At 37.0% G+C, this 14,468-nt stretch overlaps 3 protein-coding genes across 4 annotated transcripts; 1 reads left to right on the top strand and 2 right to left on the bottom strand.

Annotated features, from left to right (window-relative positions):
• Positions 1-679: 679 nt before the first annotated feature.
• On the bottom strand, positions 680-1,806 carry LOC112043532 (DNA repair protein XRCC3). Its single transcript, XM_024078995.2, has one exon. It carries the CDS (start codon positions 1,651-1,653, stop codon positions 724-726), a length of 930 nt encoding a protein of 309 aa, XP_023934763.1. The 5' UTR covers positions 1,654-1,806; the 3' UTR covers positions 680-723.
• A 134-nt stretch (positions 1,807-1,940) lies between these two features.
• On the top strand, positions 1,941-3,564 carry LOC112043533 (pterin-4-alpha-carbinolamine dehydratase). 2 transcript variants are annotated; one of them, XM_024078997.2, is made up of 4 exons: positions 2,022-2,044; positions 2,241-2,355; positions 2,876-3,085; positions 3,344-3,564. In XM_024078997.2, exons 1-4 carry the CDS (start codon positions 2,037-2,039, stop codon positions 3,425-3,427), a joined length of 417 nt encoding a protein of 138 aa, XP_023934765.1. In that variant the 5' UTR covers positions 2,022-2,036; the 3' UTR covers positions 3,428-3,564. The 2 variants fall into 2 exon arrangements, with proteins under 2 accessions (XP_023934764.1, XP_023934765.1); XM_024078996.2 differs by having other exon boundaries at positions 1,941-2,355.
• Positions 3,414-14,380, bottom strand: LOC112043535 (L-threonine ammonia-lyase). Its single transcript, XM_024078998.2, has 10 exons — positions 14,366-14,380; positions 14,011-14,121; positions 13,149-13,219; positions 12,782-13,069; positions 11,897-12,059; positions 7,855-8,010; positions 5,097-5,233; positions 4,470-4,569; positions 3,857-3,982; positions 3,414-3,747 (listed from the first exon to the last, which is right to left on the bottom strand). The coding sequence occupies exons 1-10, from the start codon at positions 14,378-14,380 to the stop codon at positions 3,604-3,606; spliced, it is 1,311 nt and encodes a 436-aa protein (XP_023934766.1). The 3' UTR covers positions 3,414-3,603.
• Between the last annotated feature and the right edge of the window lie 88 nt (positions 14,381-14,468).

Genomic DNA, 14,468 nt, shown 5'->3' with positions numbered 1-14,468 from the left:
GGACATAGCAGCGCTACTATTTCCGCAAACGGAATATTTTAGAACTAAAGCAGCGGCAATTTTAAATGGAGATTTTAGATTTTTTTATTTCATCAGGGTTTAATAAAACACTAACTTTAAAATAGTTGAAGAAACCAACTTAAAAAAACAAAAAAAAAAATTATCCGGGTTAGAACTGTATTGTACTGCCTCGTAAATCTATGGTAATTACTTAGTTCGTATTTGTATAGAATATGATATGGAAGCAGCTTTCAGTTTCATAGAAATGCTGAGCCTCGCTGGCATAGAGTAGATACATTGAATTGAATATATGGTACTCGCTGCCGTTGGTCCAGTGGTTAGCTTAGCTGACCACGTGATCTCAGGTTCGAGTCCCAGGTTGGGCTATGAAATATTGACCTTGTGAGAACACACAAGAAATTCTTAGCCCCGAGTTAGATAGTTGGTGTTACATTCCCATAATCAGTGCATGATGTGTGGATGCATTTTATAGATGTATGCATGACATGCAGTGCTAACCTTATTTATAGAGACTCTTGCAAACTTATAATGGAGAAGAAATTATCGATTTTGTATACAGTTTCTACATAATTATAGTTGAAATTGAAACCCTTCTGTAAACCTGTATATAATCCTGTTTTATTTATTAGTGACTGTGGTTTTACAAATAAACAATAAATAAATCAAGAAAAAATTATTATTCCTTAACTTATTTTTAAAATATTAAATACTTTCCACACCATTGGCTGTTACAATGAATTTCACTGAAGCTGTAGGTAAATCAGGTGCATGTACAACTTTCAATTCCCTAATTGTTACATTATGTTCAATGCCTTTTGTATACCTTATATCATTTGTTTTGCAAATTTTTAATTTACAGCATACCATATTGGACCATACCAGACCTAATGATGGTAGCACATTGTCAGAGTTATCAAATGTAGAAGTGACTTGGTTTACACATATAACTGCAATGTTATACTCTTGAGCTAATTTATATAGTAGCATTCCCAGTTCTTTGAGTTCTTCAGCCCTTTGCACATAATTTGTATATTCACACCTGAAGGGAGCTGCGATTGAGTCTAAAATGACTGCTGAAACTTTGTTTGTGTTCAGTAACTTTGGCAAACGTACCCTGATACATGAAATCAATTCTTGAGCTTCAGTAAGGTGTTCAATAAACATGTTGCACTCTGCATTACTCCTATAAATATTTTGTTTTATTTGATTGTATCGCTTAACTGGAAATAAATCTTCTGTACATATAAACACACAGCCTTCGCCACTGCAGTTAGCTGCTATTTGCATTACCAACTGAGTTTTTCCAACACCACTCTCACCATATATTTCTGTCACTGTACCTATTCTGAAACCTCCATTCAATATGTTATCAATAGCTGTGCAACCAGTCTTGAGTTTTTTTTCAGTTTTCTCCAGTTTATCAGCTGTAATGCTCATTGGGCAAAAATACTGAGTCACAATGTTTTTCAGCAACACCACATCTTCATTTTTTAAATTAGTTAATTTTTTAATATCCCAAATAGAAAGGAATATTATTTGTTTTGATGTAATTCCTGCTTTTTCGGTGATCTCATACAACCTAGTTGGTAATATATTTTTCAAAGCATCCATTTTATTTATATTCTTTAGCATTTAATAAGTTTATTATTGTACAATGAAAAGCACATAAGAGTGATTAATTAGAACTTTATTTTTACATATTTTTTTGTAAAATTGAAACTTTCTGAAAACGTTTGAAGTTGTAAGTTTGAATTTTGAATTTTGAAACTTGTGACTTTGAAAGAAACCATAGATAATAATATTTCAGGTTATGACCCTAACCCCTTTTAACCACCCACCCGTTTTCACCTTTTTGAACTTGACACCACTTTGACTTGACAGTTGACAGGATTTTGTTTTGTTTTCTTTTTGAGCAGAAGAGAAGGTGATTTAAAAAAATATTATGTTATTATATTCGTAATTTTGTGAAAGTGAAAGTAACAACCACATAGCAGATTAATTACGAGATCGATTTAATGAAAATGTAAGTAGGTACTTATAACAAGATGTAAATCAAGTCACACACCGAATATTTGAATTACTTTGGTACTATTTGCCTGTGTTTGTAATCGAGATATTCATTTGTTCGACGCTGTTGTTCGTAATTCAACAAAAATGTTACGAATGCGATGTTTGAACAAAGTCCTGAGTTTGACAGTGATACACTTTCACCCCGCCAGAGCGGCGCAAAACATTACGATCAATGCCACCGCGGCTAGTACAAATCGCGTCAGTCGAAGTCAAACGACCGGTTTTGCGAGTGTGTCCACGCCTTCAACGAATAAGAGGAAAATGGTAAAGCAACAATTAATAATTATCTTAATTTTTTATTCATTATCTCAAGGTTGGGGCATGTTTATTTAATACCTTGACACCTATAACTTCAAGTAACTAAGCATTTGCTATTTAAGCACCACTTGTTGCATGCATAAGTTGATAATATCTATGTATATTTATTTGGGATTTTTACCTTGTTAAATAATTTTTACCTTTGTTTCCGAATATAGAAGGTTTGTTTTCACTGTAAATTTATTTTGTATTAGCTTAAATACACAATTTTTCTATCAGTTACCTACATGTAAATGAATATTATTTTATATTTGGTTCACCTATGTCTTGTATTACTTAACTTACAATAAATAGGAAACTATTAGGTATTTTAATCAAAATAAAAGTAACAAATATGTTATCCAGTTATGTTTTGTCAATTATTGCAATTACTCAAATTCATTATATAAAAAAAAATGAATGTAATTTAATAGTTATTGCATAAATATTCTTTAAAATAAAATCCTAATTGTATGGTGTTTTTAAGGCTGATAAACTAAATGCAGAAGAGAGAACAAGCTTACTGAATCCTCTCCTAGAGTCTGGGTGGAAAGTTCAAAGTGATAGAGATGCTATCATAAAGGAGTTTCAATTCAAGGACTTCAATCAGGCATTTGGTTTTATGACTAGAGTTGCATTACTCGCTGAGAAAATGGATCACCATCCAGAATGGTTCAATGTTTATAATAAATTGCAGGTAAACCTAATATTATAATTAGTTAATTAGTACCTACCTCTATTTAATTGTAACTGAAGTTAATTTGTACTAATTGGTACATGAAATAAGGATTTGTCAAAGTTAAGACAGTGCTAGATCTGTCTTGTATGCCAGTATTATTATAGAATGTTTTACAATACTTAAAACAATGATCATTGAACTTTTTCTAAGATATACACATATATATATATATATATATAAATTTTCTAAAATATATATATTTATAAAAAATTGCAGGTAACCCTGTCATCTCATGATGTGAATGGTCTTAGCAAGAGGGATATTAGAATGGCAAAATTCATGGATGAAAACTTCAAGTAACAACTAAAATAAACTTGTAATATATTATGTCCATCTCATATATTGTCATCTCATAATTTATATTGTGTAACCAAAATATTTTATTAATAATGTTGATGTGATCTTAATAAAGATATAAATGTGTTTATTCCAAAGTGTGTACTTGTTTTAATTTTTTTTTAATTAACATAATATAATTATTTATGGGCAAAGCAGGGACAGGTCCTGTCTTCATTGAAGGGCTCGGATTCAAATGTGCATCTGTTGGCATAAACTCTTTCAAGGAGCCTTTTCAACTCTAATGCATGATTTAAATCTCGGCATTCACAAACTAATTTTACCTAAAATAAATGAACTTTAATTAGCATAATTATTATTAGTGAATAAACAAAATTCATATTTTTCGAGTATGGTAACATGGCAACATTATGCACTATTCACATTTCTTACCTCAACTAGGGAAATATCGTTTTCTATCCAAATTCGATCGCAAAACTGTCTTATTATGTTGTAACCATTGCTGGCTATAAGCCTCATATACTGCTCTATAGCCGTCGCTTGATCCTTGACTAGAACCTAGAAATAAAAAATCTAAAGTGATGACAAATCGCGATGTTTGTGGTCGCCCCCCAACTCCTCTATTCAATTGGTCAAAACGGCTCAACCGATTTGAATGATTTTTTTAAATTATTATTGATCCTCTTATTTCAAATCGCGATTTTAACATTTATGCATGAAGAAAATATGACAGAACGTTTGCTGTGTCAGCTAGTAACTTAATATTATGAAATTCTCATAACTATCTCATCTTGTTTTCTAAAATACACATTCGCCATATTGGATTTTCCATGACGTCATAAAGCACAGAGTGCGGAGGGCCGACGAAGCAAAAGATACTTAATTTTTGCAACCAATGAACACTGCCAAAGTTAAGTATGTACTCGTATCTACTCGTACATAAAAATATGATAGACTACCTCCTTAGGGTATGTATACTGCGGTACCAGGAAGGCTAGAAGGAGATGAAATGAAAAAAAGAGGCAGAGTTATTGCATAGACATACTTTAAATTTGATAAGACGTCCCTCGGCCGCACGCCCTCTGTCCAAGCAACGACCCAACAGCACCGCACCAATGTTCCCACCAGTAAGAATGCATACTACACTGCAATAAACATATCAAATTAGTAAAGTTATTGAAGAAACTTTTTCGTAGGTAGGTACTCGTAGTACGTAGGTAGCCAAATAGAATAAAGGCCCTTGGAAAAGATCTAGAGTCGTTCAAATTAGTTTTTTTAATTGAAAGCACTAGTTAGTTTAGATTCCTTGCTTCATGATTTCGGTATGGTTTCTTTGCGCTTGAATACCCGATGCTCTCCCAGGCACGGGGGAGTAACATCACCAACTTCCCAATTCCGGGCTGAGATTTTTAACTGACCATTTCTCAGAAGAAAGAAAACTCAGTGTCTCTCGAACCTCGTGATCCGTAACCACATAGTATAACCATTCGACCAACTCGAGGTAGTTACGCGACTTGATGCGATTACTATACAAGACGTATGCCAGGGAGTCGCTGGATGCTGGCGGCTCGAGACCGTTGTGTTTAGAAACCCATGCAAGAGGCCTATGTCCAGCAGTGGAAGTCCATCAGCTGTTAATGATGATGTATGTAGGTATGCAGCTTTTACTTACTTTTTTGATTTTAACTCCGGTACGAGTTTGCCAAGGATGGCCGCCAAGGGGCACGCCCCAGCGCCTTCTATGACGAGGCGTTCGTTTTCCACCAAGTGTAGTATAGCACGGGCGATCCAGTCGTCATTTACTAACAGCTGTGAATTGCGTTACACAAATGAAATTACATGAAAAATATAATGAGAACATAATGCCAAACTTTGGGATTAGGTAGGTACATTCTAGGTACTTAGTCAGTAGAAAATATGCGAGTATAATCTACCCGTATAATTCCCGTTCCTGTAGAATACGGGGATAATAAAATATAGCCTATGACATTCAGAAACGACGTGGAAAACTCAGCCCGGAGGAATTGCGAATTGTTGGTGTTACGCCCGTGCCTCGGAGCCTTCCGTGACTACCATAAGCCGTCGCCTCGGTCATCATCATTCTGAGAATTATTATTTTATAAGAATTTTTCAGAGAAATTCTCACCCCGGAGTAGCGAATTTGTTACTTGTTGGTCATACCTCCGAGCCTCGTAAAGCACGATAACCCGTCGATCTCAGTCATTATCATTATCATTAAATTCTGAGAGTGGTCGTTAAAGAATTATGACCTAAGCCCGCTAATCCACATTGGAGCAACGTAGTGGGTCTTAGCTCCATATCCCACCTATACGTATACGGTATACTGGTCCTTAAGTAGGTCGTAAACCACCTCACTTTTATTAAGCAGTTGCCTAATAAAAGTGCAAGGCACGCTTGGAGGGGTATCAAAATTAGATGGGGAATGCCCAATAGACAATCGGTAAATCCCAAAAAGTTATTATTGTATGTATGCTGTATTTACCTTAAAAAAGGGTCGTGGAATTTAAGAAAAATATTCAAAGCTCGAAGTTTTTAGTTTAAAGACGTTACGATGAAAATTTTTTTTTCGTTCATCTTCATCACCAGACCCCTAATACAGTCACAACCCATCTAGGTGGAAAGTTCTCATCAATACAAATTTATCAAGTCCAAACACAAGGTAGCTACTGTGAACCGTCGAGGAGTTCTCTTCACTGTCCTTCGTCTTCATCATCAGACCCTTAATACAGTCACAACCCATCTAGGTGGAAAGTTCTCATCAATACAAATAAATTAAGCCCAAACAAAAGGTACCTGCTGTAAATCGTTGACGAGTTCCATCGTCTGTGTATCGGCTCCATCATCAGACCAACTCCAGACCTTCATAAAATTGTAGTGGTTTAAAATACCTTATGGAAACACTAACAAACGCACTAGCCGTCTCTACGATTTTCGAAAGTTCCCCTCGATTTCTCCAGGATGCCATCATCAGATCCTGACATGAAAAAAATGGGACCACCCTGGAATCAAACCCTTCAAAACAAAAAAAGAATTTTTAAAATCGGTCCACAAATGACGGAATTATCGCTGGACATACATAAAAAAAAAAAAAAAAAACATACATACAGTCGAACGTAGAACCTCCTCCTTTTTGGAAGTCGGTTAATAATAATTATTATAGTATAGTAGATAAGTATTACTTTTTAACACGATCTTTGAAGATGCTTAGAGACGCGGACTGTCTTATGTCATTCGGTAGCTCATTCCACAGGCTGACTGTTTTAACTGTAAATGATTTTTGATACTTCACTGAATGGCATACTGTATATTGTAAACGGTTTTCATCCCTGGCCCGTAAATTGCACTCAACATTTCTACCAACAAAGTTGAATCGTTCCTTCAAGTAAGGTGGCGTTCGAGGATTATATAAAACAGAATATAAGAGCGAAAGTGCGTGTAAGTTTCTACGGGATCGGATTGGCAGCCATTGTAATTGAGCACGATACTGAGACACGTGATCAAATTTACGTAGACCAAAGATGAACCGTATACACAAGTTTTGTAGCCTTTCCAATTTATTTAGCAAAGTCTCAGACAAGTCTAAATAGCAGACATCCGCGTAATCTAAAATTGGTAACAACAAAGTATTAGCTAACAAAAGTTTAGTTTTAATTGGTAAAAAGTTTTTCCATCGTCTAAGACATCCGACAGCTGAAAAAATTTTGCGACTAACTTCTGTTACTTGCGGTACCCAAGACATGTTGTTATCTATAATTAAACCTAAATTTCTGACTGTACTGCTAAAAGGTATTGTTGCACCATCAATTGAAACTGCTGGTAACGTATCAAAGGATATAGAAGAAAAGAAATAAGAAGAACCTATAATAGCCACTTGAGACTTACTTGCATTCACTTGAACCCCAAATGACCGACACCAAGCGCTAATTTTATTTAACTCAGTATTCAGAACATTTATAGAATTATGTAGATCATCCATAGGAACAGATAAATACACTTGTAAGTCATCAGCGTACAGATGATGAGACGATGATAAGACTGATGTAACAGAATTTATGTAGACGGAAAATAGAAGAGGAGAAAGAATACCACCTTGAGGCACGCCAGAATTAAGATTAATAAACGAAGATAGCCTATTATCTAAACGCACACATTGTTGACGATTATATAAATAAGTTTGAAACCAATTGACCACAAATTGAGACATACCACAAATTCTCAATAAAGTTAAAAGTAAATCAAAGTCTACGGTGTTAAATGCGTTGCTAAAATCTAAAAGTGCAATAATGGTAAGGAATTTTTTATCAATAGCTAAGCGAATATCATCACAGACTTTAACTAAGGCTGTAGTTGTGCTATGCCCATACCGAAAACCTGATTGAACGGGGCTGGTATCTGATAGGTATTCTCACCATTTTATCGGTATGACGTTGAGCGTTTGCGAAAGCATTGATGCCAACGTACGGCATTGCAATGCTTTCAGCTATTGAAGAGTTGTATTCTAAGGTCACTGGTTCGCCCACTTGTAGAGATTTGAAAAATGTTGGTATCTTCTCTGGTTGCACACCCTGCAAAATTATTTATTACTAGCGGACGCCCGCGACTTCGTCCGCGTAAATTTCGATGTCAACTTTACTACTACTCCTACCCTACCCTACCCCTACCCTACCACTATCCCAACCCTACCCTACCCAACCCCTACATCTACCCCCACCTACCCCAAACCTACCCCTACCCTACCCCTACCTTACCTACATCCTACCCCCATCTTACCCCTACCCCCATCCTACCCCTACCCTCCCCGTACCCTACCCCTTTCCTACCCCTATCCCACCCGTACCCCTATCTCACGCCTATCCTACCCCTACCCTACCACTTCCCTATCCTACCCGTACCTCTACCCTACCACTACCCTACCTCTACCCCTACCCTACCACTACCCTAAACCCGGCCCTAAACCTACCCTACCCCTACACTACCCCTACGCTTCCCTACCCGTACCCTACTCTACCCTGTAACTTTTCTATCTTACTCCTACCCTTAGCAAAATCGGTCCAGTCCTTCGAGAGTGGTGGTATGACCAAGAGAAATAGAGACTTCTATGCTAATAATATAAAGAGGTAAAGTTCGTGTGGTTGTAGGAGGTAATCTCTGGATCTACTGGACCGATTTGGAAAATTGTTTTACCAATAGAAAGCTACGTTATTTGCGAGTGTCATAGGCTATGTTTGATCCCCATATTCACACGGGAACGGGAACTACGTAAATGAAAGCGCCGGGCGTCATATAGCGGAATTTCTGCGTCTTTTAGAAATTTTGTATTATCTCCGAAACTATTTAAGTAATTAACATACTATAAAGGGCAAATCTTATCTCCATAATATCCTTGTGATTATTAAATAATTTAATTTAATAAGGATTAAAGTTTAGTTGTATAAATAATGACGTAAACCTAAGTATATAAAATTAATAATTTTCAAAACACAAAAGGTACTATATCTGCTAATATATAGAAGATAGATATATGGCGTCGCGGACTTTTTTGTAGAACTTTTAAAGATACATAAAGTCTCCATACATTAATTTCAATTTTACACAATGGTTAAGGCAGCGCATGCGAATAAGTCTGTTTAAAAGGTTTTTAGTCCGACCTGTATGACAAAAACTGTGATAACTCGGCTAATATATATGATACCAATATAAAATATAGCCTATAGCACTCCCCGATAATGTAGCATTCTACTGGTGAAAGTTTTTTTAAAATCGGACCAGTAGTTCCGAAGATTACCCCATTTAAAAAATGTGACAAACTTACAAACTTACAAACTTTACCTCTTTATAATATTAGTATAGATGTAGGTACTGATTTATTATACTAGAATATTAAAACATATTAAGGTAGTAGGAAACTGAACTGATAGTATAGGAACCCAGTATAAAGAACCTTTACCCGTCTGTTTACGGGATGAAAAGTTTTTGGAGTTTATTGGAGTTTACTCCTTAAGAATCGATTTTTTATATACAGGAAGAAATTTTTTCAAGTACGGATATTTTTATATTTTGTACATAAACAAAATTTAATGAACACGTATTTTTTCTTTTTTTTTTAACTCAACAATAACAAAGTTATCGTTAGCTAAAGTTTAAACATTTAAACAGAATTTGAGGGTCACCCTATCGCTGTACTAAGTAATAGCACAGTAATAGGCAACTACAAAATCAGCTGGTAGGTACTAGGTTAGCGAGCGCCCGCGCCGAGGGCCGTTGACCTTTCTACGTTTATTTTTGTACCTATTATTTTTTATAATAATTAAAGGTCGTCACTTTTGAGTTGAGTATCGATTTTCCCTTCACACTTTATTGGGCTTAGGACCATCAATAATGCGTAGTAATAATAAAAATTATGAACTTTCGATTGGAATAATGAAATACAAATGATGATTATTATTACGCAAACTTTTGCATTAAAGGATGATTCGACTTAAATGCGCAAGCGACGGCAGATTGTCTGTCACTGGTCGCTCATCGGCAATTCGGCAGGCGTCCTCAGGGATTTTTCGATCCCCTCACCCCTGCCACCCCCGTCAGCCGAAGCCGAAGCGATATGACTACTGCCGGTATTTCTTTGTCGGCGTCTTACAAAGTGCCGCCAGCAGTTGCGCAGTTTGTTTGGGAATGTGTCCATTATTTTGTTATTTCTGAGACATAAATTGAAAAAAAAAATTACATAAAATGTATCGAACTGTTTGTAGATTTATGTTCTATTAATGATACAGAACCACGAAAAAAAATGTCCGCACTAAAGTCCGAATCACCCTGTATAAGGCGCCCGGTATGAGAAAAATCCGAGGGGTAAAACCAACTGAACTAACGAAAAAGTGTCACGTTTTTGGTGCGCACCTTTAGTGCGCAACTTTCTAATTTAGCTGTGAGTGTATTGAGACGTACATAGGGTATGCTGTATAGGCGACTATACCTATATACTATATGTTATTGGGCTTGTTTGCTTAATGATTATATCATTGTAAGAGTAAAATATATAAATGTGAAGTATATTATAAAGTCTATTAGTTATTTTACAATTCTATACATTTAGTCTTCTTTAACATAAGTATTACTAAAGCCCTACTCGATGTGCACTGTTTACCAACAAAAAAAGTGTGTATGTTAAAAAAAACAAAAAGTTAGCTCGAAGCACGTCTCAATACTCGCGCGTTATAAGTGAAAGGTGCGCAACCGAGGTGCAGCAGGCCGCGGCGTGCGCACCCGCCTTCAACGTGCACATGGGTGCGATGTGCAAGTTGTTGGCGGCACAGCGCACGGTGAAAGGTGCGCAGAATAGGTTGCGCACAAAAAACGTAACGCATGTCATTTCATAACTTATTGGAGTTTACTCCTTAACAATCGATTTTTCATTTATACCCCTCGGTACGTTTTTTGTGCTCAACCTATTCTGCGCACCTTTCACCGTACGTAGCCGCCACAGCGTGCACATGCCTAGCGCGTCCGCACGCACGTGCACGCTGTTGGCGGGCGCGCACGCAGCGCTGCACCTCGGTTGCGCACCTTTCACTTTTCAGGCGTTGCTATTGAAAAGAGTAAACTCCATTCGTGCGACGGAGCTGACACACTTTTTTTTTTATAACAAATTAAATATGCCTAAAATATATTGCCAATAGGTTGCCTAAAAAAACAGTCCAGAATAAATCATATAAATAAAAAAATTAACGATCTATGGAGCTACATAGATTCATTTTTTTTATTTATATGATTTAGATTCCGTGGGTCTGAACCTTATTAAGGGTTCCATATTTAGCGGCCAAGATTCTCAAAAAAAGATCACATATTTCCCCTTTCTCCCATATAAGATGGTAATGTGTACGTACTACTTAACTGCCTTACTGGTCTAGTGGATAGCCTATTTGGCTTCGGATCACAAGTTCTGGGTTTCATGCTCGGGTCGGAAAAAAAAATCGGAAAAATTTCCAGCCCGGAATTGGGAAGTTGGTACACCCTCGTGCCTCGGAGAGCACGTTAAGCCGTCGGTCGGTCCTGATCATTATTATTAACATCTGATAGTCGTCGTTAAACAAAACATTATCATCCTATTGCATTGGAGCAACTTTTTGGGTCGCAGCTCCATATCTTCTATGTTTTTTCATTTATTTTTGCGTGAGTTAAAGTACTTCTTCTTCCCCTCCCCTAAAAGGAGGAAGGCCTGCCCCTGTAGGTAAGTGACACGTCGATTCTCTATAAACGATCGCAAAGGCTTCGAAAACTAGAAAAATATATGGGAATGACAGATTTTGATCACGTGACCTGTCGATAGCAAATGTCATTCCCATACATTTTTCTAGTTTCCGAAGCGTTTGCGGTCGTACAATGAGAATCGACGTCCTACTTGGCTACAGGTGCTGTCCCTGTAAATAGGCTAATAATGTAGGTACTACTTACGTATACGAGGCAACTGGGTTTGATTTGTTTGACGACAGTGACCACGGCTGCGAGAAGTCCGCCTGTGCCCACCGGTACCATGATCGCGTCCACATTGGGCAGCTGCTCTAGGATCTCTATGGCTATACTGCCGTATCCCGTTATGATATTGGGGTAATCGCGACTTGTAAAGGAAAATTTATATTAAATAAATTTGGAATGTAAAGTTCACTAAGTATTAAACTCGACACTTGCGTGTAGTGCTTGTAACGATTTTAGCTCCCAGTAATACAGGTTTAATAGACGTTTTTAATTATTTTAACATCACTTATTAGGTACGTCATAAAATAAAATGCAGAACATTTTATTTTATGACGTAACCCCGTGTGATGTGAGATTCTGCTTGACCCTCTCAACCCGCTGAACATCTCACGTAATTTATGGTCAACCCATTTTTTACACTTATCAATTTTCTATAATTGACACTAGATTTAGACGTTGGGGTCCCAAGGTCCCAAACAAAACCCCCCACCAGGTGGACTGACTACATCAAGCGAGTCGCAAGGATTCGCTGGATGCAGGCGGCTCAGGATCGTAGTGTTTGGAAGTCCCTACAAAAGGCCTATGTCCTGCAGTGAACGTGCATCGGCTGATATGGTGATGAAACTAGATTCAAAATCTAATTATATAAATATCACATCCTCACGATGTTTTTCCTTCGCCGTTTGAGACAAACATCGTGAGGAAACCTGCACACCAGAGAATTTTCCTAATTCACTGCGTGTTTGAATTCGGCCAATCCGCATTGGGCCAGCGTGGTGGACTATTGGCCTAACCCCTTTCATTCTGAGAGGAGACTAAAGCTCAGCAGTGAGCCGAATATGGGTTGATAATGATGATGATTACCCATTGATGTACGTGAGTCCCTTTTCTCTGGAAAGGATGCGGGCATACTTCTGCGCTTCCACCAATCCCTTGCCCTGGACAACGACTTTGGCACCGAGGTTGTGGCACTGCTGCAGCTTGGCTATCGGCACACTGACGGGCATCACCACAGTCACCGGTATGCCGAGCTTCTGACCGTAATAGCATATCCCGATGGCTTGATTGCCTAGTGACGCTACTACCACTCCAACCTTTTGTTTGTCCCTTGGCAGTAGTTCTAGAGCATTTATAGCTCCCCTTTCCTTGAAGCTTTAAAGTGATTTGATTATTTTTAAAATAAAAATTAATGTTTTGAAAAAATATTTCCATAAAGTATAAAAAAAAATACCTTCCAGTAGGTTGTACCATTTCTAGTTTATAAAAAATTTTGATACCAGTCTCTCGTTGGTAGTGCGATGTCTGTAGAAAATTTGAAAGTATGACTTTATGGGTATAGATATTTTATTTAATATATAGTCAACAAGCGGACGCCCGCGACTCCGTCCGCGTGAAAATCGATGTAATTTACCTGATTTCTCCATATTATGGTCTCAAATCATGCTAGGTTTTATTTGAATCTATTAAATAGTTTCAGCGTGATGCCCGGTCAACAAAACAACGAACAGACAGACAGACAAAAAATAAAAAAAAAAACAATATTTTTGGCGTCAGTGTCGATTGAACAGATTGGCAAGGAGTTTAAACTGATCAGTCCAACTGTTCAGTTGAAACATACCTTCGTGTGTAGTGTTCGTCACACACAGTCGAAGCCAAACTGACTTTCCAGAATAGTTTTACTATATACAGGCTGCTCGGGAGTAATTCCCTTAACTTCAAGGTACCACCACTTATAAGAACCGGACTGCATAACTAATATTTTATTAACTAAAAAAAAAATATGTTTTCATACAAAGTAGTTCAAATAATACCGACTATCCATGTAACACGTGCCTTTAGGGCGCTTTAGGTAACAAAGCGACAACGTTGCATTTTAAAATATAAATAGGTGATTGTTATAAGGATGCGTATAAGGGACACATTTTATGATCTATTTACAAAAGAAATATTAATTACACTGAAAATATTTGTTTTAGAACACATGTTCCGTAAACTTTTTAGATATTATTTTGTTAAAGAATACTAGTTATGGGAAATACTCCCGAGCATCCTGTATAATGTACTGTACAGTCAGCAAAAATATCAAAACTTACTATGATTGGAGTGGGAGCAATATATTTTCGTACGCGTTTTGTAGCTTCGACGATATCTTCATATTTGATTATTTTGGGATTCTCTGGATCACAGAACTCATCAAAGTCTACCTGTTCAGAATCAGAAGGATTCGGAAAATTAATTGATAGCTGCCAAGATTTCTACTTGATTCAGACTTTGAAATTATTATTTCTTTTATATATTTTTCATTTTTAGCAAAAATTGTCAGTCCGCAGTTGGTTATGAACCCGCCAACCCGCATTTGAGCAGTTTGGTGGGTCTAAGTTCCACAACCCCTCTTCTGTGAGGAAAGAGACCTGGCGCTGTAATTAAAAAGATTAATGATAAACTTACCTGTCGTCTAGACATTTTGATTTACAATTAGGTATATTTATTTTTGTAACAACAACTGAACTAAAAATTTTGATCCATAATTTTAGTTTCCTCACGAATTTAT

This window comes from Bicyclus anynana, chromosome 21 (assembly GCF_947172395.1).
Source record: "Bicyclus anynana chromosome 21, ilBicAnyn1.1, whole genome shotgun sequence".
Taxonomy (NCBI): domain Eukaryota; kingdom Metazoa; phylum Arthropoda; class Insecta; order Lepidoptera; family Nymphalidae; genus Bicyclus; species Bicyclus anynana.
This window is presented reverse-complemented; position numbering and strand designations above follow the sequence as displayed.

Excerpts from the sequence above, each read along its gene's own strand:
- LOC112043533 (XM_024078996.2), top strand. The coding sequence starts at position 2,176 with ATGTTACGAATGCGATGTTTGAACAAAGTCCTGAGTTTGACAGTGATA. Across the intron at positions 2,356-2,875 it reads CAACGAATAAGAGGAAAATG|GCTGATAAACTAAATGCAGA; the intron begins GTAAAGCAACAA and ends GGTGTTTTTAAG. Across the intron at positions 3,086-3,343 it reads ATGTTTATAATAAATTGCAG|GTAACCCTGTCATCTCATGA; the intron begins GTAAACCTAATA and ends AAAAAATTGCAG.
- LOC112043532 (XM_024078995.2), bottom strand. The coding sequence starts at position 1,653 with ATGCTAAAGAATATAAATAAAATGGATGCTTTGAAAAATATATTACCA.
- LOC112043535 (XM_024078998.2), bottom strand. Across the intron at positions 13,070-13,148 it reads ATGGTACAACCTACTGGAAG|CTTCAAGGAAAGGGGAGCTA; the intron begins GTATTTTTTTTT and ends ATCACTTTAAAG. Across the intron at positions 3,748-3,856 it reads ACGATATTTCCCTAGTTGAG|GTAAAATTAGTTTGTGAATG; the intron begins GTAAGAAATGTG and ends CATTTATTTTAG.